Here is a 27,527-nt window from a genome sequence, read left to right on the forward strand (position 1 = left end):
CATATGTCGCTCTGCATCCTTCCCACGGCACTCCCCCCCCCCCTCTCTCTCTCTCTCTCAGCATTCAGCAAGGATATCTGACCAATTCTGGGCCAAATTAAAGTGGAGAGAGTACAGGTGTTCTGCGTGAGTAGTGACAATTGCTGGACGCTGTAGGACTGACATCAGTGATAATCTTCCTAGGATTTATATATCTTTGACTTGATTCACTGTTTTTAGGCGCAATTCATCATTTGCCAGTGAGGAGTTTTAAAACATGGCTTCTTTGTTTATTGCAGTATTGCTCACCTTCATTCAGTCATTCATTCATTTATTCATTCATTCGTTCATTCATTCGCTCGCTCACTCACTCGCTCACTCATTCATTTATTCATTCATTCGTTCATTCATTCGCTCACTCACTCACTCGCTCACTCATTTATTTATTTATTTATTCGTTCATTCATTCGCTCACTCACTCACACACTCGCTCACTCATTCATTAATTCTCTCACTCACTCACTCTCTCGCTCCCTCATTCATTCATTCATTCATTTGGTTAGTCAGTCAGTCACTCACTCACCCACTCGTTCACTCAGTCATCATCATCATCATCATCATCCCGACCTCCTTTTCCCACATAAGGTTGGGGTCGGTCAGGGTCCAGAAAAGAATAATAATAATAAAGAAAACAAAACACGCTAGAGAAGGAACTAATCAACAGACGTCCAATGAAATGGGCCACACACACATTCACTCACCATTCAAGCCCCTGGAATCCTGACTCCATCTTACAGTAATGACTATCTGAATATCCTTTATCGATATTTATTTTTACCAAAACAAAAATCTTAATGAATGACCGACTACATTCATTCATCATTTCTTTGCCTTTCTTCAGTGTCCCACATTTTTTTCTTCTTCTTTTCATTTGCATTTTATTTATAGATACACTTCATATTACCCAGCAGAGAGAGTAATTTCTTTATCTTCATGCCTGGCCAATCAGAACATTATTCTCTGTGTCTTGTCATTTCTTTTTTTATTAATAGATGTGCTTCATGTAGCCTATCAGAGAGTACTATCTTTGCTTCAGTACCTGGTCCTCCTGAAGCCATACGGGCGGTGGTGACGGGGCCAACGACGGTGCTGGTTACCTGGTCTCCCCCTCGACCCTCCACAAGTGTCGTCCTCCACTACACCCTCTACTCCGCCAAGAATGACCAGGTGAGGAGGAAGCACCAGGTAGACGAGACATATAAAGGTACTCGGGAAAACAGATGGAGTGGAGAGGTATATGAGAGAGGGGTGTGTGAGCTGGGGGGTTGGAAGTGAAATGGCGGGGGACAGAGCGACATGAGGCGATTTTTTTGTGGCCATCCCTTACGGGTTTGAGGCGTCAGATAGACAGATAGATAGGAAAACAGTTAAGTAGCATAGCGCAAGATGGAGAGTTGTCAATTGTAGGCCAATTTAGTTATCAATTTAGTAGTCAATTTAGTTATACTGAAAAGGGCATAGTGACCAGGCGAGGAGGCAGCATTAGGGAAACGAGACAAGTAAAGGAATTCAGGAAGACAGTTAAGCAGCACAGTGCAAAATGGAGAGGTGTCGATTTTAGGCCAAGTTATAGTGAAAAGAGCATAGTTCTGATGTATTAATTCAAACCACCCTAGTTTTTGTCTCCTTGAAATCAATGAACAAACAAAATTCTATTGAACTTTTAGTCTGACAAAGATCCCTAACCTTTTGCAGTTCAGTTGATGGTCATGTGTATTTAGATTGGAGAGTCGATTGGAATAGTAACCAAGGAGACTCTTTCCTGTTTCATAACCATGCATAGAATTTACCCCAAGTTATGCTGTCTGAAATACAGGATAAGATTTTGTGTCTGTCAGTCACTCTCTGTTATGTTGCCATACTTACAGGTAGCTCACTTCAACTTGGCGGAAATTTTCGTCCTCTTGCATTTAATTTCCCGTAGCTACAGGGCAGAATAAAAGAAAATGCAGCTCTACATCCTTTCCACACCACTGCTTCGTGACTAGTACCATATTTTAGTGTTAATCTCAGTTGTAGCTCAACAATGAAGATGGAGAGATGGCAGTTTTAGGCCAGGTTAGTGTGAGCAGAGTATGGGATAGTAAGTGAGGTAGTAAGTGAGGTTGTATGTGGGGTTGTAAGTGAGGTAGTAAGTGAGGTTGTAAGTGGGGTTGTAAGTGAGGTTGTAAGTGAGGTTGTAAGTGGGGTTGTATGTGGGGTTGTAAGTGAGGTTGTAAGTGGGGTTGTAAGTGAGGTTGTAAGTGGGGTTTTAAGTGGGGTAGTAAGTGAGGTTGTAAGTGGGGTTGTAAGTGGGGTTGTAAGTGAGGTTGTAAGTGAGGTTGTAAGTGAGGTTGTAAGTGAGGTATGGGTCCTCATTTCGTCAGTCAGGCAAACTTCCTTACACCTCTTTCTAAGCGATTTATTTTGCTTATTACACCTTACCGTCCTCTTCTGTGTTACTTAAATCATTCTAATATCGTCTTACTGTGCATAAATAAGGTAAAAAACTATATCAGCCAGCCGCATCCAAAAATAAATCGGTCAGGAATGGGTGGTAGGGTACTTCCTTAACCACCGGAAGTACGAGTCATCCAGGTGTGTTTCCAGGTAGCCGTGAGGGACGTGGTGGGCGTAGGAGGCTCTGAAGTGACGTGGAGGGAGCTAAGCGGCCTCACCCAAGGATCCAGGGTCCAGGTAACGCATAGACACCTACGACTAATTCCCTCTCGTAACTCAGATTTGCAGGAAGGACAGGTCTAAAATCGCCTCATACTCCTTGTTCCTCCTACAAAAAGATAAATAAATAGATAGATAGATGGACTGATAGACAGATATATAAGGATCTTGGGTACGAGAGGGAAATTATCGGAGGTTAATATATTTTCTTTTATCAGAATGGTTAAGGAAACGTTGGTGCAGAATTTCCCCGTGTCCCTAGTTCATCCTGTAAATTCATATCAGAGTTACGGCAGGGAAAGGGTCGTAAATATGTGGGAGAATACGACCCAAGTGCTACAGTATTAGTATGAGAGTGTCTTAAGGTATTTTTTGTACATTCCTGCTACTTCTTAGCGATTTTATATTAGGAAGCCCTCTCGTACAGAAGAGGTTAACAAGAGGCAATATTTAACTACTTCACCTCGACAAATCTCTCTGAAGCTGAGGAAACATGTTTGTAGTGAACTCTGTAAATGTAATAAGCTGTTTTTTAAGGTGGCAATGCAATGTAGCCATCACATTCCTATACAGTTTGAAATATTAACCACGTAAAGGCAGCGTCATTGGATTAATTTGACATTTAAATGTCCTGTATGCTGTACCCTCTCGTCAGCAATCGTGCCTAGAATAGCTTAGAATTACTCAGCCACTCCTTGCACCCTACCACACCTGCCCATACGCCATCACTTTAACTCCATCACCTGTCACTATAGTCCATTCCAGAGTAGAATTATAGCTGCAGGTGGTTAAAGTAATGGAGTATTGGACAGGTGTGAACAGGTGAGAGTCGTGGCCGAGTGTACTTCTAATACGAACTGGACTATAAAACAAGACTTACACTTATATCACCTATAATGTTATGTATGCCTTAAGTTACTATATTTTTCCTTTTCTTACTTATTTGTAATGAACTACTGCTGCTTTTAGTAACCTTAAATTTGTCACAGTGACATAATGGGGCGAAAGTTTGCCTAATATTTTACGTTATTAAATTCACACTTCTTTTCTGCTGGGTTATATTCCGAAGCAGAGAGAAGCTTGGTATGATTCTGTGCCCACACATGATGCTGCTACAAAAGCTCGTCTAATACTGCACCTATACTTCTGACTTTCTTCTACTGAGAAATATCTCTATGCTGAAAGTGGCTCCGTATATTCCTCTGCCCATAGACGATTCTCACACATATGATGCGTTGGGGAGGAAAGCGACAGACATGCTTGCAGCAGTTTATAAACTCACTGGAAGAGTAAGTGAACTTCTCTCCCCGCGGCCTTACACACATAAATACATGATTCAGAGAGAGAGAGAGAGAGAGAGAGAGAAAGGCAGTGAGAGGGGCATGCATTGAATACATTGTCGGCATCACTAAATATAACAAAACCAAATTAACAAATGAAAGCACAATTATAAATAACTTATAAAAGAATCAAAAGTACTCAGGGTGGCTCACATTTCCCGCCAGGAGAGAGAGAGAGAGAGAGAGAGAGAGAGAGATAACGGTATAGAAAACGTGGCAACACTGTACACAGGTGCGGGCCACACCACAGCCGCAAACGTAGGCGAGTCCTACTATAGTGTGAAATAAACGCACTGGAATAGTAGGTGAACTGCAGTCTCAAGCCATACATACATACAGTAATGGCAAGCACGAATTGTGGAGTACAGTACTGAAATTTTGCCTGTAGTTGTACAAACACGTTTCCTATGACGGACAGGTGTTGGCATTGCAGGTGTGGGTGACGGCCACAACAGCAGCGGGTGAAGGCAACGCCTCACTCAAGCTGACCGCCCTGCCCTCCCCCAAGTCGAGGTACTCCCCCGTGGCTGTGGGTGGGGGCAGGACCTGGAGGGTTGGTGTGGGATCTGGAGTGACCCTGGGGTGTCGGGGGCTGGGGTCGCCGCCCCCCACCATCACTTGGACACGAGTCGGCGTGACAGTACAGAACAGCCATCTGACTCAGCCACTGCCAGGGGGGGACCTTCATCTCACAGGTGGGTAAAATAAAAGCCAGACCCATTGTACTCCTTTCTAGACACAAGTGCCCCAGTACAGGCTGCCGTAATTCGTTCATTTAAGGGTTACTGAGTCACATCTTCACTTGGACTCGAGACGGAGTGACAGTAAGAGGCAGCCAACTGACTTACCCACTGCCAGAATCAACCTCCATTTCAAGAACCAGTGACAGCACGTTGCACAGTGGTCTACAGTCACCAGTTCTTGACCAAATTTCCATGTTATACTTCCTGCTGATTTCACCTACTGTATGCAGGCACAGTCAGGGATTATTCTGCATTATGTACTTGTCCACCACTTTAACCACTGACTGAGACAAGTGGTGACGAAGCAGTTATGGCTGGTTATCATCGTTTTATAGGTTATTTATGCAGAGTATGGTGATATTGGAAGGATTTATGTAAAAGATAGGAGGACAATAAGGTGGGATCAGCAAAGTAAATCGTCTAGAAAAAGGTGCTATGGAGCTTCCTTAACTGACAAGAATACGGGCCTTGGTATGATTCTCTGCCCTTAGATAATTCTCTTTTAAATATGTCAAGGGGGAGAATGACGGGCGAGACTTAAGTGTGAACTGAGTGCAGTGTAAGAGTGGGTCAATTTTTGTGTTCGTTAATGTTAGCAGATTCAAGTGTTCTTTTGTTTTACCTGGCCTACATCATCGTCCTTTTGCTGTTTTACATAGTTCTGTGGCAGTATAAGATAATGCCTGTCTCTGCATCCTTTCCATAGCACTTCTTCGTCACTAGCATCTTATTCTAGAATTATTCAGTCATTAGAATTGAGCGTTCAAGATGGAGAGTTGCCAATTTTAGGCCAAGTTAAAGTGAAAAGAGTTTAGCAATATCAGTAAGAACATCGTGGATAACGCATTCATTCCATAACACTGCTTCGTAACTAACATCTTATTCTACTGTAGTGTTAATCTATCGTTACAACTCACCTGAGAGAGAGAGAGAGAGAGAGAGAGAGAGAGATGGCAATTTTAGGCCAAGTTAAACTGAAAAGCGTATAGTATCATCAGTGACAGCATCGTGTATACCGCAGCTGTGAGGGAGACTGAGAACTACACATGCTGGGTGCGAAACAGTGTGGGGGAGGACAGCGTGACCCACCAAGTTGTTGCTCTCACCCCACCACCACCGCCCACCCTGGCACTAGCACACGCCACCCACCACACCCTCAACCTGACCATTACACCCACTGGCGATGGAGGGGCACCCATTCTAGGTAAGCTGAGAGGTTGTGTGTGTGTGTGTGTGTGTGTGTGTGTGTGTGTGTGTGTGTGTGTGTTGTAGTAGTAGTAGTGGTAGTAGTAGTAGTAGTAGTAGTAGTAGTAACAGTAGTTGTAGTAGCAGTAGTAGTATATGGTGATAGAGGAGCACCCATTCTAAATAAGATGAGAGATTATTTTAGTGTGTGTGTGTGTGTGTGTGTGTGTGTGTGTGTGTGTAGTAGTAGTAGTAGTAACTGGCGCCCATTCTTAATAAATTGAGCAGTTATTTTAGTGTGTGTGTGTGTGTGTGTGTGTGTGTGTGTGTGTGTGTGTGTGTGTGTGTATTAACGCATGGTAAAGCACCCATTACAGGTGAGGGACATGTTAATTACCTGTGTACAAAGTAAGAAGTGGGGAAGGAGCAACACCCATCTAAGGTGAGCTGAGAGATGAACCCCTTCAGTCCAGTGACGTCTTTGTCAGTGGCACCTTGTTGCCTCAAGACGATTTTATTCAGCTTCAGAGAGCGTCCTAGCAGTGAAGGGGTTGTGAAGGCTGTATCTAACCCCTTCAGTTTGAGATGCCTGAATAAATGGGTCTGGAGATAACAAGAAGGAACACCAACAGCAGCAGCAAAAGCTATCTGAGTGACGGGCCTTAATTTAGTGTCTGTATAATAGCAGAAGATTACCATCCGTCCATCCATCATCCAATTCTATGCCGCCCCATGAGGAGCGTAGGAGCCCGGGGCTAGGTAATTTGATCCTGACATTTAAGATGAGAGTGACCAGCCTCACTCATCCCTGAGTATCATTACGTGTGCAATAAGCCCCAACCATCCTTGGATATAAACCTACACAGGCTTAATCCGATTGGAGCGCCTTAATTACCCACTAAACCACCAGGCGCCATAATTCGGTTATATGGCTACCACCCAGCTTAGTAAATGACTTCCTGGTGTACAGGAAGCCATTTGGCTTGTCACTCAATGTACAGTCACCCATAGGCAGAAGGAAGAGAAAGAATGAAGGAGAGAAAGACAGAAGAGGGAGTGTAAAGTCACCTGTAGGCAGAAGGAAGAGGAAAGAATGAAGGAAAGACAGACGATGGAGTGCAAAGTCACCCGTACGCAGAAGGAAGAGGAAACGAGAATTTATACTGAATATTGTGGAGAAATCGATAAGCCTGAGTGTAGTTAAGTTCTTGCATACCCAGGACTATCTCAACATGAACCCGATGGACTGCAGGCTTAACTATCCTCCTGCAGTCCACCACCCTCCTCTCAGGGGACAGGGATGTAGGTGAAGGACCTTTGAATATCTATCTATCGCCAGACGCCCTAATCCCGTAAGGGGTGGCCACAAACAAATCGTCTCCATGTCGCCCTGTCCTCCGCCATTTTACTGCCCTGCTCTCAGCTCACATCCCCCTCTCTTATATACCTCTCCAATCCATACCTCCATCTCATCCTTGGCCTCCCCCTCCCTCTCCCCCCCTCTACCTCACTCACATACACTCTCCTCGTCAGTCTCTCACTCTCCATCCTCTCCACATGGCCAAACCACCTCAGTGTGTTTCTCCCAACGCTTCCTATCACATCCACATCCACACCACAACGCTCCTTCATATCCTCATTTGTCAGTCTGTCTCTCCATGTGACTCCACAGCTCCTCTCAAGTAACTCATTTCCACTGCTCTCACTCTTGATTTCTGTCCCTCCAACAAGGTCCAAGCTTCACTTTCGTACGTTAGAGATGGTACCACAATACTGTCATGTAATAACTTTGTCACTTCCATGCTCACTTCCCTGTTTCTTATCACTGCTTTCAAGGAACCAGCAATCTTTCTTCCTTGTTGTACTCTTTCAAGCGCTTCACCCTCTAAACTTCCAACCTTACTCATCACACTACCCAAATACTTAAATGCACTCACATTTTCCATTTCCTCCTCATCCAACCTCACTGTACAGTACATTCACTGACTTCACCTCTCTCGAAGACCATAACTTATCTTCCCTACATTCACCTTTGGATTCCGTTTCTTACATACTCTCCCAAACTCATTCACCAAGCCTTGCAACCTCCCTTCGTCCTCACATAACAACACAGTATCATCTGCAAACAGCAGTACAGGGGTTTCTAAACACTGCCGTCTCTCACTAGGGCCCCTCCAACATCCACTGCCCTACCTTGTATCTGTTTTATAACCCCATCCATATACAGACTGAACAACCATGGAGACATGACACATCCTTGTTTCAATCCAACCTTCAGACAGAAAAATTCACTCAGTTCACTATCCACACACACTGCAGCCTTAGCTTCCTCATACATACTCTTCATGGCATTCAACAACTTCCCGTCTACTCCATATATTCTTAATACTTTCCACAATCCTTGTCTATCCACCCTGTCATATGCTTTCTCCAAATCCATGAAAGCCGCATACAACTTCTTTCCCTTCTCTAGAAACTTTTCCATTAAAAATCTAAGAATGAATATCTGGTTTGTATAACCAGGTAACTGAGCCGCCCAATTATATATGTGCTGCCACTTGAAGGCATCCCTCTGCAGTACGGCGTGTACAGTGAGTCTTCGTTATATGTCCATAATGCCCCATAATATTGCTGTATTAAAATGCAGCGGGTTCTGTAAATAGAGCAAAACTGGCCAATCATTATTATAGGTAGCAATGAAACTTTATTAGGCAGTTTTCCTGTATATTATACCGGACCTAATGGCTAGAAAAGGACCTAAAATGTGCCACATGTAACTACTCCTTTATGTATTATATATTAGTACAGTGTGTGTGTGTGTGTGTGTGTGTGTGTGTGTGTGTGTGTGTGTGTGTGTGTGTGTGTGTGTGTGTTTAGGGACAGAGACAACCCAAAACACAGACACTGCAGTCATAGTGTGTCTCCAACAGGGTACACCGTGCACCACCGGGTAAGGGCGGGTGAGTGGGTGGAGGTGGGTGTTGATAGAGGTGGTACAGGTGCAGTGGTGCGAGGTCTGCCGTGTGGAGCACCTCACCACCTCTACCTCACCGCGTGGAACAGCCAGGGCACCAGTCCACCCAGCCCCGTCCTTCTGGCCACCACACTGGGCAGCCGTAAGTACCACATTCTTCGTAGTCCTTCTGAAGCTTCTCTTTTAGATCCCTCGTACAGACACAATGCCAAGACAAAGCTCACTAACGCTCCAGTATACCCAAAATATAATGCCACCACCATCACAATACACTCACTTCAAGCACCACACTATCACAACACAAAGCAACTTAATAAAACCTCGACATAGATTCAACAAAGGACAATAGGGAGCGACCGATTGACGTGGAGGTTTCCTACAGTCCACTGAGACTAGAACAACAGCAACAACAACAACAAAACTACTACTACTACTACTACTACTACTACTACTCTCGGGAACATAACTTTCAGTTAATATCTTGTGTTTCTCACGTTCTGCTGCTGGCTAATATTGCTACGCTGGAAGAGGTCTGACATATTTCACTGGCTACGTATGATGCTCTGATATGATGCCTCAGGAGGGAAAGTGACGGATATGCCCTAAGTGTGAAGCAGAAGCAGTGGAATAGTAGGCAAACTTTTGTCTGTCTGTAAGGATTGGATATGTTCCACCCTGGACACTCGGTCACCAATTGAAGTCTTTGAATGTGAGATTAGTGATGAAGGTGGAAGGTTTATACTTAGGCCTATCAAGTACACGTGGTTTGTGAAAGCAGGCAAATTTACCAGATCCTACTCTTCCTCTGACGACTCCTGAACACCTTGCATATTCCCCATTAGATACACGCAGACTGAAATATTTGAATGTAACACCAAGGGTATGGAGAAGGTTTAGATTAATACCTGTCCATTGTAGTGTATTTTAAGTTATATATACTTACACTCAGCCACGAATTACACCCATCCACACCTGCTCATACGCCTTCACTCTAACTTCGTCACCTGTAATTATAACCCGTTTCAGGTAAGAATTATAATTACAGGTGATGGTATTAATTTGATGTTGGGCAGGTGTGGAAAGGTGAGTCTAGGGTCCTTTTTCTCGTCCAATAAGGGAAATCCCTAACACCTGTTCCTAAGCGATTTATATTGCTTATTACTCCCTACAGTCCTCTTGTGTGTCCTTTAAATCATTCAAATACCACCATACTCAGCATAAATATCATACAAACCGATTTTAACCAGCCGAATCCAAAACTAAATCGCTAAGGAAGAGGTGCTAGGGGGCTTCCTTAACCAACGAGAACACAAGCCCAGTGTAATTGTAACCTGGAATGGGCTGTACACGGGGGGGTCATTAAGGCAGGCAATTAAGTTATGCTAATTGCTAGTCTTCCTGTGACAGCCCCTGGACGCCCCGACCCTGCCCAGCTGGTGGAGGTCAATTCTACCTGCGTCACACTACGCCTCTACACCTGGCCGGAAGTTGGCTGCCCCATTACACACTGGAAGGTAACGTTGCCCTCTCCTCACACTGATTTTGACAGAGCTATCCTCCGCCATCAAGCTGCCCTCCCTTCAAATCACCCTCATTTATATACCTCTCCATCCCATCCCTTCATCCTCGATCTCCACCTCCCCTTCTGCCTCTCCTCCTCGCTCACATACATAGGCTACATTCTCCTAGCCAGTCTCTCATGCTCCATTTTCTCCACATGACCACCACGCTCATTATTAATACCGACATACTGTAATGTACGAGAGGACGCTGACAGAATCATGATAGCAGTGATGATATGAGACAGAGGATTGATTTGGTAATGTTGTTGATGTCACTTTGAGTATTGCCAAGTTCGGTCTCTTCACACCAAGATAATCTCAACCACAGTATGAGGATGATGATGATGATGATGGTGGTTATGGTGTCAATGAGTATTCCCAAAGTTCGGTCCCCCATGTTTCACTTCTGCACCAGGATCATCTCAACCAAAAATATGATGATGATGATGATGATGATGATGATGATGATGATCAAGATGAAGATGAAGATGAAGATGATAATGATGATGATGATGATGATGATGTCACTTAGGGCATCCTCACAGTTCAGTCTCTCACACCTGACTTCTTCGCCAGGTTGAGCAGAGCAGGGACGTCTCCAAGGGCGGGTGGACGTCCCTTCACCCTCACGTGACCCGCGACACGAGTGACCTTGGCGTATGTGACCTGACCTCATCCACGTGGCACCTGCTGAGGATCACGGCCGCTTCCACTGCCGGAGACACCACCGTTGTATACAGAGTGGCCACCAAGGACAGCGAAGGAGGTGAGCTTTGAGGGAGGTGAGCTTCGAGGGTAATTATTGCAGTTTGGGGCAGTTAGACTCCTTGTTTGCGTAGTTAATTGAGGTTAGATTGATTATCCTTGATTAGTTAGGTTAACTTGATTAGGCCAGGGTTGTTAGCTCAGGTGAGCATTGAAAGAAAAATATCAGAATAACTTTGACTGTCCGGTACTGCAAACTCACCGGTGTAGGCATGTTTGATGGACGATAGTGTGTGTGTGTGTGTGTGTGTGTGTGTGTGTGTGTGTGTGTGTGTGTGTGTGTGTGTGTGTGTGTGTGTGTGTGTGTGTGTGTGTGTATCTGTTATTGTATCACATGAACGGCTTGAGCTATCAATATGAAACCTTCAGGGTATCACGATATGGCGAAAATCATGGCCGAGTTCGAAAATGGATACTCGGGGTCAAGGTCAAGGTCACCAAAATGGCTGCCAAAGGTCAACTAGTTTTTATCGCCAGCCATTAGTGCCATTATATCATATGAACGGCTTGAGCTATCAACATGAAACCTTCAGGGCATCAAGATAGGGCCAAAATCTTCCAGGTCCCCAGGGGGGGCCGCTACCCCCCGGCGTCCCCTGGGGGGATCGGGGCCCCCCGGCCCACCCGGGGGTCGTGCCGCCCCTGACCCCCCATGGGTTGTGCCGCCCCCTGTCCCCCCGGGGGGTGGCGTCCCTCAGGGAGGGGCGCCATCATCTTTCCCCCCAGAGGGGCAGCACTTGTAACTTGGCCAACAGCATATTCTGGCCGGCGATTAGCATTCGACTCCCGAATGCTTTCCTTTCAGTTAATATGAATTGGCTTTATGTGAAACGTGGTGACTGAATGTCGTAGAGTTTTGCGAATTTTCTTCACATATGATTTGTAAGTAGCTTGTAACTTGGCCAACAGCATATTCTGGCGGGCGTTTAGCATTCGACTCCCCAATGATTTTTTTCATTGTAGCTGATTTTCACATAGCTCAATGAGAAAGAGAGAGAGAGAGAGAGAGAGAGAGAGAGAGAGATTTATGCTACTGGACTACATACTTTCCACAACATTTCTTCGTGACTAGCATCATAGCATTCTAGGGTTGATTTATCGTTACAATTCAGCTTTCAAGATGGTGAGATGGCAACCTGAGGCCAAACTGAAATGAAAATAGTATAGTAACCAAGGAGACTCATCCCTGCTTTATAGATAAGGCTTGTGTTGTGGGAGTGGCGGAGTTCCATCAGAAAAAAAAAAAAAAAGAAAAAGAAAAATGACGAATTTGGTTGCCAACAAGACAATGATGGAGGTCAAGATGTGTTGTCTCTCTGTCTGTCTGTCTGTCTGTCTGTCTGTCTCTGTCTCTGTCTCTATCTGTCTGTCTGTCTGTCTGTCTCTGTCTCTGTCTCTATCTGTCTGTCTGTCTGTCTGTCTGTCTGTCTGTCTCTCTCTCTCTCTCTCTCTCTCTCTCTCTCTCTCTCCCTCTTTCTTACAAGGGTAAAGAACTATTGTACATGTTCCGAAGCTCCAGTCGTATGAATCCGATCTTGTGAATGAAGCTTCGTTCATTATGGATTTAGAATAGCTTGTGATAGTGCATATATAATTATACACTACCACTCTCAGTTTTAAACGCATACTTGTCTGACAACAACTGGATCTGCTCCTGGACTCAGAAGTGCCTCTTCCTCAGGCTTCATCACGGCGGAGTGGGTGCAGGAGGTGCCGCCTAGTGTGGCCAGGAGTGTGGACGCCTGGCTGGACGCACACATCGTGGCGGGGGTGGTCAGTGCCCTGCTCCTCGCTACGGCATTCATCATCTGTGTCTGCGTCGCCGTCAGAGGAAGAAAATACGGCGGTTACAGGTACGTTGGCGCCTTGTTTTGGGTATACTGTAGATAGTGTATGTGTTGGCTTTTGGGTATACTGCAGATATGAGTGTATGTGTTGGTGCTTGAGTATACTGTAGATATAAGTATAGGTCTTGGTTTTGGGGTATACTGTAGATATGGTTGTAGGTCTTGGCTTTTGGGTATACTGTAGATATGGGTGTAGGTCTTGGCTTTTGGGTATACTGTAGATATGGGTGTAGGTCTTGGCTTTTGGGTATACTGTAGATATATATCTTTGACAGTAATGTATTGTAAGTGACACAGGAGGCTCCGTATCGCCACTTCCATAGCGATTTATTCCACTTATTTTGCATCATACGCCTTGACATTCCTTTTGTGGGATGCTTATTCTTTATTATAGACATAGCTTGAGGTATGACCTGCAGAATAAACAGCGATGGAAGAGATGTTAAGACATCCCCAAGGTCACCCAGGGGACGGGTCACAATTTCTTCAGTCGATAATGAGCATGAGTAAAATAATAATAATAATTAATATAAAATAACAATTATGATTAGTAATAATAACAAAAATAATAATCATAATAATAATAATAATAATAATAATAATAATAATAATAATAAGAGTAATAATAATAATAATAATAATAATAATTGTGGTAGGTGGGTCATTCACTATTGACTCACTCGATGTAGTGCTGCTCTCGGGTGTCTGCCCTGTCCTCTCCTCCATCCTTCTTTCCTTCCATCCTCTTCTGTCTTTCTTTCCTTCATTCTTTCCTCGTCCTTCTGCCTACGGGTGACTTTACACTCCCTCTTCTGTCTTTCTTTCCTTCATTCTTTCCTCTTCCTTCTGCCTGTGGATGACTCTACACTGAGTGACAAGCCAAATGGTTTCCTGTACACCAGGAAACCATTTAATACGCTGAGTGGTAACCATATAACCCAATTTTTGGCGCCTGGTGGTTTAGTGGGTAATTATGGCGAACCAATCGGATTGACCCAGTGAATGTTTATATCCAAGGGATGGTTGGGGTTTATTGCTCACGTAATGCCACTCAGGGATGAGTGAGGCTGGTCACTCTCATCTTAAATGTCAGGACCAACTTGCCTAGCCCCGGGCTCCTACGCTTCTTATGGGGCAACGTAGGATTAGATGATGGCTGGATGGATGAATAATAATAATCAGAAGAAGAAGAAGAAGAAGAAGAAGCAGGAGGAGGAGGAGGAGGAGGAGGAGGAGAGGAAGAAGAAGAAGGAGAGGGAGATGAAATAAGTCATTGATTATTTTCCAGCCCCACAGTACTGAAGCATCTTTGTACAAGTGACTTAACGGATGGTGACCAGAAGATAGCAAAAAAAGCACACACACACACACACACACACACACACACCGTCTAGTAGAACGGCTCCGTAACAGAGAACATAGAGACAGAGGTACATCAGGGGCCAAGCATCCCCTTCAGTTCCATGGCAGTGTTGTGTCCTTCCTTCTCCATCACCTTCTGCCGCCTTCTTCACGGCGTATCCTCCTCCTCACAGGCTCATGTCATCATCGGGCAAGGAAGCTCCTTAGCATCTCTTCCTTAGCGATTTATTTTGGGGGGATATGACTGGCTAATATCCTTTTGTACGATATGTACGCAGAGTATGGCGATACTGAAAGTGTTTATGTAACATAGGAGTACAATAAGGTGCAAAAAACGAAATAAAATCGCTTAGAAAAAGGTGTTAGGAAGCTTCCTCATATTATTATCAGGCGAGGAAGCTCCCTAGCACCTCCTTCTTAGCGATTTATTTTTGGATATGACTGGTTAATCCAGTACCCTTTTGTACGATATTTATGCAGAGTATGGCGACATGGAAAGGGTTTGTTTAACACAAGAATACAGTAAGGTGCAATAAGGAAACTAAATCGCGTAGGAAAAGGTGCTAGCGAGCTTCCTCAACCGACGAGAATACGTGCACAGTCTTGCACTGTGTTCTTCATAATGGTAACTCAAAAATATTTCACGTGGCACTTCCCATCGCAACTGCCGGAAAAAAAGTGCTGGCGATCTTCCTCCCTTGATGGCTCATTACTTTTTTGCAACTTTCTTTTCTTGCCTCACTCCTACTACTGTATATTTTCCTGCTTTCCATTGCTACATTAATCCTTCTCTCCTGTTTTTCATTGCTACATAATTCCTTCCCTTTTCTGGCAGTCTAGGTTTACCTTGTTTGCCGTATAAGTCACGGTGTTAGGGCTGTCAAAATCAAAATATAAACGCTTTGACATTATTTTATAATTATATAGATTAATAATAGACAGATTTAATTAGATTTTTCACCTTAACTTCGCCTAGATATTCGTCCTTTTGCAGCTAACTTCCCGTAGCTCAATGGCAGAGTTGACACCTTCTGCTGTGTAGCCTTTCCATAAATTCTTCGTGACTGGCGCTGTTTCTTGTATTAGTCTCCAGTTACAACTCAACATTCAAGATGAAAATTAGCAAATTTAGATCAAGTTAAACCACGAAGAATGTGGGAAAAAAATAGGAAAAAATGTGAAATGGGGTCAGGATTCCTGGGGCTTGAACGAAGAGTGAGTTAGTGTGTGGCCCATTTTACTGTTCATGCTGTTGTCTTAATTCTCACTCTATAGTATTTTCTTCTTGCTTTCTGAACCTTGCCTCACCCAGTGATGATGATGATGATGATGATGAGGAGGAGGAGGAGGAGGAGGACGAGGAGGATAAATATGATGATGATGGTGATGATGATGATGATGATGATGATGATGAAGATTATGATGATGACGATGCTGCTGCTGCTGCTGCTGATAATGATGATGATGATGATGATGATAAAAATGATAGCGATTATGATGATGAAGAGGAGGAGGAGGAGGAGGAAGATACAGATGATGATGATGATGATGATGATGATAAAAAAGATAAGGATTATGATGAGGATGGCGTTGATGATAAAAATGATAGCGATTATGATGAAGAGGAGGAGGAGGAGCAGGAGGAGGAGGAGGAGGAGGAAGCTATAGATGATGATGATGATGATGATAATAATGATGAAACAGCATAACTATCCGTATCCCTGACCAGCAGACAGGGCGAGAGTGTGGACCAGAAGGGCGGCAGCGGCGAGGAGGACAACGCCAACAACTGCCAACTCACGCGAGGAGGTCACGTGTATTCCCCAGCCCCGACCAAGAAGCCAAGGGGGTCTCTGGCCTCTCTCAAGATGCAGGATGAGGCGTCGGATCCTTATGAGATATGCCCCTATGCCACCTTCAGGTAACAGTTAAGCAGTCGACTTAGCCCACCATTATAGCACTCAAACAATTACAGAGTAAGGAACGGAGCTGGAATTTGGCGCCCTGTTATCTTGTATTTGTTTTTTCTTGGAGAGAATAATTTGCGGGCTCCTGGGATTTGGTTCCTTCTTCCTTGCATAAAAAAAATTATATATGACATAGAAATTAAATATTATTACACGAAACAGTTTCCTTGAAGTAAATGTAGCATAGAACGAGGCCTTTGATCCCTGTATGTCCCTATGCCTCCTACTATACTCCTTTTACTCTAACTTGGCCTAAAAGTTCCATCTCTCCATCTTGAATGTTGAGGTGTAAAATTAGTGTTACAATAGAATATGACGCTAGTCACAAAAAAGTGCTATGGAATGGAGGTAGAGTTGCAGTATTGTCTTATTGTGCTTTGAGTTGTATGCAATAAGCTACAAAAGAAAGATAATCTGGGCCATGTTGGAGCGAGAAGAGTATAGCAACAATCAAGCAATGGACTTTAAGCCATGACTGTATTACATAGGGATCTACATATTACATACACAATATAGAGGATGATAGACTGGAGTAACTATAAGTGAAAGACAGGATAATACTTCAGAGCCTTAAGATCTACCTATCTGTCTATCTATTGCCAGATGCCTCAATCCCGTAAGGGGTGGCCACAAACAAATAGCCTCCATGTCGCCCTGTCCCCCGCCATTTCACTGCCCTGCTCCCAGCTCACACCTCCCTCTCTCATACCTCTCAACTCCATCCCTCCATCTCAGCCTTGGCCTCCTCCTCCCTCCCTCCCCCTCCATCTCACTCACATACGCTCTCCTCGTCAGTCTCTCACTCTCCATCCTCTGCACATGGCCAAACCACCTCAGTGTGTTCCTCCTAACGCTTCCTATCACATCCACAGATATTCCCTTAAATATCAATCAGTCGACTTTATCCCATAGTTATTCTACATAGATACTCGTAGAGAATAGGCTGGTCCATATTTTACACATCCCTATTCTCTTGTGTTGCGGGTACGGCTTAATCAGCGTTACCAGCGTCTACCAGGCATTATTTTTCTGCTTTCCACCATTTTTATACTTTTCATTGTATGCTCTTCACCTAAACTCGTTGCATGGTTGATTAGCAATTTCAGAAGACAAAAACACATGTCTTTCCCACACCAGCAGAATGAGCCGTCCCCTCAAAGACAAGATAGAAGTGTGCAATATACGACCTTCCTTATAAAATCAGTAAATAACTAACAGCAGTGTAAGTGACGCAAATGCACGCTTTCTCCCTCAGTTCATACGTTTACAAGCAGACTTCAGGCTCAGAGCACTGCCTTGTGTTTGACTGGATGGATCTTTACAGCAAACAGGGCAAGAGACATACTATATATTTAGCTGATTGACAAATTAATAAGGAAAGTTTCAGAATTCAAAAATGCTACCTGAAACTTTAAGCCTGTCTCTGAATACGGGGCCTGTGGTGACTGTACACAAATATATATAATTATTAATACTGTAAATATGTCTAATTATATACACTGTAAATGTAACTAAGAATAGAGGCTTTTTATGATGTTACTGACACGCACTTAATCATAGTCTGTCCTAAATTTAAAGTAACCTTGGCAAGGTAGGTGGGTCCTTCCATGAAGGCCTTCACCATCACCTCTCTGTCATCTTCGTTTCTTCTCTCTCTCTCTCTCTCTCTCTCTCTCTCTCTCTCTCTCTCTCTCTCCCCACGTATTGGCATCTTGTAGTGTGGGTAATTCGGAAGACACCTTAGAGTACGAATTGTCCCAGTACGTAATGACCCCTCGTGACTGCCTTGCTGCTTCCCTTCACCCCCCCCCCAGTGACCGCCACCAGCCCCAGCAGTCCCCAGCCTACGGTCAGGTCCCCAGGCAGCGGCCCCAGTCCCACTACAAGGAGGCAGGTGAGGCAGGGGTGAGGCAGCGGTCCCAGTTCCACTACAAGGAACCAGGTGAGGCAGGGGTGAGGCAGGGGTAGACAGGAGTCACACTACAAGGAGACAGGTGAGGCAGGGGGGAAGCAAGAGAAAGGCAGATGTAGGCAGGAGTGGCACAAGCATAGATGGAGACAGGAGAGGGTGAGGCAGGAATGAGACAAGAGTGGGGCAGGGGTGAGACAAGGGTGAGGCAGATACAGGTAAAAGGCATACTAGAAGAGGTAGGGGTGAGGCAAAATGCAAGGAGGAGTCACACTACGAGGAAACAGGTGAGGGTGAAGCAGGGGTAAGGCAGATGTGGGTAAAAGGCATACTAGAAGAGGCAGGGATGAGGCAGGGGTGAGGCAGGAGCGAGGCAGATACCCAACAGTCAGCTGGTGATGCAAAAACACTTAGACGATACTTCCTTCACATTAACCTGGCCTAATATTACCATCCCTCTACCTTGAATGCTGAGCTGATGCAAGAGATTAACACTGGGTCGTGGTGCTAATCACGAAGAAGTGCATTGAAAAGGATGTAGAGCCATAGCATTGTCATATTCTGCCACTGAGCTGCAACAATAGGTTTACTCTAGGATTTGGCTCTAGTCACGAAAAAGTGCTAAGAAAGAAGAAGTGCTAAGAAAAGGATGTAGAGCCTGACGGAGCCTCACTACTGTCTTACCTTGCCACTGAAAATATGGCTCTAGTCACGAAGATGTGCTATGAAAAGGATGTAGAGCTTGACAGAGACTTACTGCTGTCTTACCCTGTCTCTGAGATACGTGAAAGATGCTACAAGATAACGAATATCTGGGCCAATTTAATGTGAAGAGGCTATTTTGTACGTCATAGCTGAGACACACTATAGGCTCTGTCTTGCTATACCAAATATTGCATATACTGTATCTGTGTCTGGTTAAAACAAACACACTATAGGCTCTGTCTTGCTATGCCAGAAACTGTGTATAATTTTGCCAGGTTGAAGCTAGCACACTAAAGCTTCCGTGTCTTGTTGTGACAGAGATCGCTTACATCAGCCGAGGCAGTCGTGGTGGGGAGTACGGGAGTCGACCCAAATCGATGCCCAGTGGTACCCAGAATGCCCCCACCGCCGCCCAGGACCAGCAGAGGGCGTGGCCGGAGGATGCCAGGAAGGACACCAGGGGCCGCCACCACCGCCCCAAGAGCCGATCCAGAGGTACAATCGCCTGCGAAACTCCTGAAGCCGCTTCTGCAACTCTCCCCGTGGACTAGACGATCAGCTTCATGAGTCCGTAGAAGCCAGCATGATGACTCAGTTTGGCCACAGAAAATTGTCACCAGTCCAAGTCTGTCTATCATTTCCATCTATCAATAGCCAGACGCCTCAATCCCCTAAGGGGTAGCCATAAGCAAATCGCCTCCATGTCGCCCTGTCCTCTCCCTTTTGGCTGCCTTCCTGTCTAACACCCACTACCACATCTTCAAACCATACATAACATCGCTCTCATCACCACTGAGTTCACTCCTACGACTCACATATATTTTGAGACTAAACTCGCCCCTGTCAGAGACTTCCTGATATGAAGGGCACACGGTTCTATGCAGCAGTCTGTTCCAATCCACAACACCCCTGTTATTACATGACAACCACACAACACAACACGACACACAAAACAGTCACCACACAAACAATTCCAGACCCTTTTGGGAAACATTACATCTCCAGACCTTTCTAGTTCCTACACTGGCAATGAAGAAACAACTACATATACAGTTCACACACAGGGCAGTGCAACACCTTGATCAGATCACAATACTTCACGCCCCCCTCCCAACATCCACCCATCAGAGGCATCCTAAATAGAGCTGATCGAGTTCACCTGGGTAGGCTTAGATCAGGATATCACCCAACCCTCCTCAATTACCAGCTTAAATTTAGGCTGGGTGCAGTCACACATGACACGTGCCCTGCTTGTAAATATGCCCACACAACATAACACACATTATGGAGTACTGCACAACACACCACCACGACGCAGACACAGCATCAACAGTGGCACCATCCCACAGGGGCAGCTGCTTACCTGCGGTCAGCTAAGCCAGGTGGACCGGGATTAAGCAACAGCAACAACAACATCATATTGCAACGTGTTTCGTTATATGAATAATTTTTAAAAGAGGACAGGGACACTGTGACAGCCCTATAGAACAAACAAAGGGATAGATTCAATCAATCTGTAATTTATATATATATATATATATATATATATATATATATATATATATATATATATATATATATATATATATATATATATATATATATATATATACAGAGAGAGAGAGAGACAGTATAGTATTACAATCAAACCCCTGTCGTACTTATGATTTGCATCTGTAGGATGGACAAGAGCAATGGGGGTATTTTGTACTTTCCTTTCCATGTCCCTTCTGCTAAAACAGTTGTACTGTAATCTATGTTAATTTTCCTGACGTTTGTAACATTTGTTTCTGCAGGAAAAACAAGAGACATAGGGGGATTCTGTGCTCGTTGTTCCTCATACGAAAGGAAATCCCGGTCATGGCGGAGGACTGGCCATAAATCTGTTTGTGATACTGGAACCAAGTTTTCTTTGTTGCAGTGGACACTCCTGGAGGTGGGCAAGACTCCAACACAGAGAGTAACGATGCCAGCTCCCCTGTGCAGCAGCCCCACCACTACCATCAGCACCAACATCAGCAGCAAACAGCAGTGGTAGCAGCAGCAGCAGCAGCAGCAGCAACAGCGGCAGCAGCAGGAGGGCGTGTGGCGCCTCACCCGCTGCCGCCTGTCCGCCATGCCAGGTAGTCTCAGGTAGTGGAGGCTGAGCTATGTAGGTGGAGCCTGGCTGCCGCAGCCCACCACTTCCCACCACACACACCTTATTAACCCCCTCCCCTTGCCACGCACTCATCCACTCCCTCAGTCTCACTCCAGTTGCCTTTCCTCCTCTACTTATCTTTTTTTTCCACCTTTGGGTTAGTGTGACCTTTTTATGAGTTACAGTGATGCAAAACCTCCTGCACGTACCTGCCCACACCTACACACTCACTTTGTGTTCATGGCCTTAAAGCAACCCTTAAGGAGTTCAGGCCTTCACTGGGTTCCATCCCCAAGAGGTAATTGGGGGTCCTTCATTCATGTAACATTAACAGAGGAAGTAGACTGGGTTCATGTGCTTCAAAAGGGATAATATGGGACTGGGTGTTAGTTTATACGTTAATGTGAAGCTACAGAATGTGGTGAAAGTTATTTGGCGTATCAGCGAGAGCCAGGATTGTGTGGGCTTGAATGATGAACGAATGGAAGCGTGACCCATTGGGCTGGGCAAACTTGGGCTGTCTGGACGTTGCTACTCCTCACCCTGCCCTTGGGTGGGAAAGGAGGTCCGGATGATGATGATGATGATAATATTAGCAACGTGGCCCTCCTTCCCACGCTGATTTATTTATTAGCTTTACAAGATTTCTTTATTTCTACAGTGACATTATTATGTTTTATCCAAACACTAACAAACACCTTTTACCCTGCAGTACATGTCTTTCACCCTCAACACCTCTCTTTAATAATGGTAAATAATGTTAGATGAAAACGTACAAGATTTTCCTGATTATAAAATTGAATCTAGACTTGATGGAAGGGAGGTGATTACGAATATCTTCAGCACTCACCACAGAATATAAAGGCGTTGAGTTAAGACATATTCCGCTTTAACATACTTGGGGTTTCATTATCTCGGGACTTATCTTGAAAGATCATGTTACCTCTCATGTAAAATTTCCTTCCAAGAGATTAGGCGTGCTAAGCCGACTCCGTGTCTTCTTTATCCCTGCACAGATGTTCACTTGATATAGGGGTTTTATTCCCCCCCCCCTTCACCCCGTGTAGAATATAACTCTTCTCAGCAAGGTTGAGTCAAAGGCTTTTCGTCTCATTAACTCTCCTCCTCTCACTGGCTCCCTTCAACCTGTCTTTTCGCCGCACTGTTGCATCATTAACTCTTTTCTATCGCTACTTTAATGGTCACTGCTCCTCTGAACTGTCTGCTTGCATCCCTCCACCACCACGACAGGCGTAGCACCCGTCTAGCAACAAACTCTCATGCCTTTTCTGTCCAACTCTCTAATGCAAGAGTTAACCCTTACTTCCAGTCCTTCATTATGCAACAGGTCAACTCTGGAACTGTCTCCCTCTGTCTGTATTTCCTACTGCCTTTGACCTCCAGTCTTTTAAACGTAGTGTGTCCAGGCATCTCAAAGTGAGCGGATCTTGAATGTGGTTCTCTGTTATCTTGTTTTTGTTTTTTCTTGGAGGGAACAATCTCGCGGGTTCCTGGCCTTTGGTTCCTTCTTTTTTTTTGCATAGAAAAAGCCTGAACAATAGTATATACACCTGTTTAACAGCTATTTAGCTTTCCTCACGGTCTACACAGCTATCTGAGGTAAGACACAGCAGCTTTACCCCCACACAGCTACGGTATCCAGCTAAAACACTACATAAGGCTCTGTGTCACTCGAGGGGTGCTTCTTCCGCCTGGCATTGTCCATCACATAGCGTCCCTGTAGCATTACCATTCATCCTTGACCCTTTCAGACCGGTGACTTATTTTCAGTTAATTCCCGGTGCTTATAGGCAATTATAGTTAATTTTAGAAAGGCTACTCGTGCTGAAGGGGTCATTGAAGGCTTTAACCAACTCCTGTATGAAAAGAGTCCCCAGCGATGAGAGTTTGTAGGTCAAAGTAATGAAAATAATAAAGATAATAACAATAATAACAATAATAAGAATGAAAATAATAATGATAATAATAATAATAATAATAATAATAATAATAATAAATATATATGATATAATGAAAACTATAAACATGATAATAATAATAATAATAATAATAATAATAATAACAATAATAAAAAATAATAATGAAATAATGAAAATGATGAAAATAATAACGAAGATAATAATAATAATAATAATAATAAGAATAATAGTAATGATAATAATAATAGTAATAATAGTAATAATAGTAATAATGATAATGATAATAATAATAATAATAATAATAATAATAATAATAATAATAAAAATTATAATGATGAAAGAATGAAGATAATGAAAATGATAAAAATAATAATGATAAAAATAATAATAATAATAATAATAATAATAATAATAATAATAACAATAATAATGCTAAATAATACACAGCAACACTATAATCACATTGCATATACCGGTAGTCCTTGGTTCGTATTCTCGCCGATTAAGGAAGTTCCCCAACACCTTCTTCCTTGTAGCCCAACACTGGCAGGTGGTTAGTGGCGTGGTAACACTGGCAGGTGGTTAGTGGCGTGGTAACACTGGCAGGTGGTTAGTGACGTGGTAACACTGGCAGGTGGTTAGTGGCGTGGTAACACTGGCAGGTGGTTAGTGGCGTGGTAACACTGGCAGGTGGTTAGTGGCGTGGTAACACTGGCAGGTGGTTAGTGGCGTGGTAACACTGGCAGGTGGTTAGTGGCGTGGTAACACTGGCAGGTGGTTAGTGGCGTGGTAACACTGGCAGGTGGTTAGTGGCGTGGTAACACTGGCAGGTGGTTAGTGGCGTGGTAACACTGGCAGGTGGTTATAAATAGTATAAGAAAAGAGGAGGGTAAGAAAGAGCTTGAAAAGAGGAGAATAAACAAGAGTATAAAAAAGAGGAGGATAAAAAGAGTATAAAAGAGAGGAGGATAAATAAAGCATAAGAAAAGAGGAGAAAAAAGAGAATAAAAAGAGGAAACAAGGAGTATATACAAGGAGGATAAATTGGCATATAAAAAGAGGATATCAAAGAATATAAGAAAAGAGGAGGATATAAAAGAGTATGAAAAGAGGAAGATAAAAAGAGTATCTATAAAGAAGAGGATAAAACAGAACATAACAAGAAGAGGAAAAAGAGTATTAAAAAAGACTAAAAAGAGTATAGGAAAAGAGGGGGACTTAAAAGAATATGAAAAGAGAGGATGATATAAAAGAGTACAAAAAGAGAAGAGGATTTAAAAAGAGGACGATAAATCATTGTATAAAAAAGGAGGATAAAAAATTGCATAAAAAAGAGAATAAAAAGGAGCATAAGAAAAGAGGAGGATAAAAGAGTAAAATAAAAAAAAGAGCATAAGAAAAGAGGAGGATAAAAGAGTAAAATAAAAAAAAGAGCATAAGAAAAGAGGAGGATAAAAGAGTAAAATAAAGAGGAGGATAAAAAAGAGTATAATATAACAAGAGGGTAAAAAAAAATAAAAGAAGATATAAAGAGTATAAAAAAGCGGAGGATAAAAGAGCATCAGAAAAGAGGGGATAAAAAAGAGTATAAAAAAGGAGGCTAAAGAGTATATAAAAAAGAGGTGGATAAAAAGAATATTAAAAAGAGGAGGATAAGAAACAGTTTTAAAAAGAGGAGAGTATAAGAAGAGGAAGATAAAAAAGAGTGTAAGAAAAGAGGTGGATAAAAAGTATAAACAAGAGGAGGATAACAATGATTATCAAAAAAGAGGAAGATAGAAAAGAATATCAAAAAGAGGAGGTTAAAAGAGTGTATAAAAAGAGGAGAGAAAAGAGGAGGATAAAAAAGAGGAGGATGAAGAGTATGAAAAAGAGGAGGATAACAAAAATAGCATAAGAAAAGAGGAGGATAACAAAAATAGCATAAGAAAAGAGGAGGGTAAAAAAGACTATAACAAAGGGAGGATAAAAAGAATATGCAAAAGATTAGGCTAAAAAAAAAAACACATAAAGAAGAGGCGGCTGAAGAGTATAACAAGAAAGTCACAAAAAGGAAGAGGATTTAAAAGCGTATTCAAAAGAGGATCAAAAAGAGCTTAAGAAAAGAGGAGACAAAAAGAGTATTAAAAAGAGGAGAATTTAGACATGGTCCACTTCTCTCTTCCTTCCACCACACTACTTAGATAACCTGTCACGCCTCTTGCTGGCCTCAGATTACATTTTTTTTTTAATATCCATCTTGGACCTGATAACCTTAAAGAAAAATATAAGTTATTTATTGAAATTAAAAGTCTTATTTTCAATAATTTTAGCACAACTTAGAGGAAACAAGAAATTATAATCTCTGTCAACCTCAGGCATTATTTAATCTTAATATCAAGGGGAAATATTAAAAATAATAATAATAATAATTTCCAAAAGTCAGTGTCTTTCCTCTATAACTAGACCTAGAAATCTCATCCCTCGATTGTAAATACTGGATTCTAATAAGAGATTAATACTAACTTGTAATCTAGTCACGAAGAAGTGCTAAGGAAAGTATGTTTAGCCATAGCATTGTCCTTTTCACCCACTTAACCACGTGAAATAAGTTGCAAAAGAACGAAAATCTGGGCCAAGTTAAGGTGAAAGGAGCATAGCAGATGAAATATGGTGTTAAGTATTTAGGTGTGATCTTGTTAAGGTGTGTTAAGGCAGGTATCTATCCATCCACAGAGCCCGGAGTGAGTCTTCCTCGAGTGATACTTCAAGTCTCACTCCTCCTCGACCCCTCCACCCACCCTCGGCCTTCTCAAATTCGCGGGAACTGAGTGAGGCGGAGTGCGACCGTAATGTGTTCAAGGGGGAGAACGGGAGGGCTCGAGATCCTGCTTCCTCGAGTAGTGGGGACGTGGAGGAGAGCATCAAGGCGGAGTTGGAGGAGCTGCTTCACAGGTACGAGCACCAGCAGCAGCGGGAGGAGCAGAAGAAGCAGCAGCAGGAAGAGAAGCGACGACCCGCAGAGAAGAATCCCTACACTATCAACGTATAGCAATGATGAGAACACACGATATACTCTGTTCACTTTCGCTTGGACTAAAATTGCCGTTTCTGTAGCTTGAGTGATGAGGTGCGACAGTAAATTAACATTATGTGGTGCTAATCACGAAGAAGTGCTGTGGGATGAATGTACTGTATATGCAGAACACTGTCTTTTTCTCCCACTGAGCACCGTGAAATACGCTGCAAAAAAGACGAAAATCTGGACCAAGTTTAGGTGAAGAAACTATGGTTCTCTTGATGCTCCCAGCCACTGCCAACACACACACACACACACACACACACACACACACACACACACACACACACACACACACACACACACACACACACACACACACACACACACACACACACACACGTCATATAAAACCATTGGACAGGATTGCTTTTGCCTCTTGCATCCGCTGGCGTGTTTATATGTTCCGTTCCTGACACCAACAGACAACGTTATCAAAGCCAGGAAGAAATTCTGGTGGTGAAGGGGTTAATGAGGGCTACGCCAGACCTCTCTAGTTGGAAAAGAAAGAAAGAAAATAGAAAAATGAGAGAGGAAAAGGAAAAGGAGAAAAAAGAATTAAGAAAAAGTGGTGAAGGAAAGAGAATAAGGGAAACAAAGGAAAGTCGTGGGAATAAATGGCTCAAGAGTAACGCAACTGGCTAAAGACGCTCACAGAATGGCAGACTCATAGACATAAAATTAACCTATTTCACTGCGTCTGCGTCACGCTTAGGGCATGTCCGTCACTGCCCTCCACCCCTGGCAAAGTAGCTAAGAGTAGCGTCCTAGGCCAGAGATACCGAGCCTCTATCAGCTTAGAAATATTAACTAGGAGAGGAAAGCGAGGTGAAGAGGTGAAATACTAGATGATTTGGTCCTTGAATGCATATAGGACTCACTGATGCCTTCAACAAAACTGCTCAAACTCCTTAACAACTCTGAATAAGTGACTCATTTGTACACACAATTCTATCTTCCACTCTTACACGATGCCTCTCTCGATATATTTCAAGGCTGTGTTACCGACGTCATTTTTGTCACCGAAAACGAAAACTATCTATCTATCTATTGCCAGACGCCTCAATCCCGTTTGGGGTGGCCACAAACAAATCGCCTCCAAGACAAGAATATTCGTGTGACGTATGACGTATGTGTTTGTTTATATGTTGTCATGGTTACTGAGTCAATGGATCTTGTAAAAAAAAAATTATATACATTTGCACAGTTTCAATAAACATTCCACCCATTTTACACACTAAATAGATTTCTTCCTTACATCTATATACAATACCATCACAATCACTATACCCTTTTTTACTCTAACTTGGCCTAAAATTACCATCACCTTAAA

General features: G+C 43.3%; 1 protein-coding gene across 1 annotated transcript in view; it reads left to right on the plus strand.

The window, feature by feature from the left end:
• LOC145410830 (cell adhesion molecule Dscam2-like) overlaps positions 1-26,167 on the plus strand; it is a 102,523-nt gene extending 76,356 nt beyond the window's left edge. Inside the window, exons 20-31 of the mRNA XM_080280951.1 lie at positions 2,629-2,715; positions 4,471-4,732; positions 5,802-5,984; positions 8,896-9,081; positions 10,347-10,453; positions 11,078-11,267; positions 12,948-13,119; positions 16,205-16,396; positions 18,161-18,336; positions 19,375-19,551; positions 20,978-21,179; positions 25,852-26,167. Of these exons, the coding sequence (XP_080137077.1) occupies positions 2,629-2,715; positions 4,471-4,732; positions 5,802-5,984; positions 8,896-9,081; positions 10,347-10,453; positions 11,078-11,267; positions 12,948-13,119; positions 16,205-16,396; positions 18,161-18,336; positions 19,375-19,551; positions 20,978-21,179; positions 25,852-26,167 (2,250 nt within the window). The remainder of the gene's footprint in view (positions 1-2,628; positions 2,716-4,470; positions 4,733-5,801; positions 5,985-8,895; positions 9,082-10,346; positions 10,454-11,077; positions 11,268-12,947; positions 13,120-16,204; positions 16,397-18,160; positions 18,337-19,374; positions 19,552-20,977; positions 21,180-25,851) is intronic.
• Positions 26,168-27,527: the final 1,360 nt, after the last annotated feature.

The sequence above is a fragment of the Coenobita brevimanus genome, chromosome 86, assembly GCF_032717465.1.
Source record: "Coenobita brevimanus isolate Jiangsu-jjx chromosome 86, ASM3271746v2, whole genome shotgun sequence".
Taxonomy (NCBI): Eukaryota; Metazoa; Arthropoda; class Malacostraca; order Decapoda; family Coenobitidae; genus Coenobita; species Coenobita brevimanus.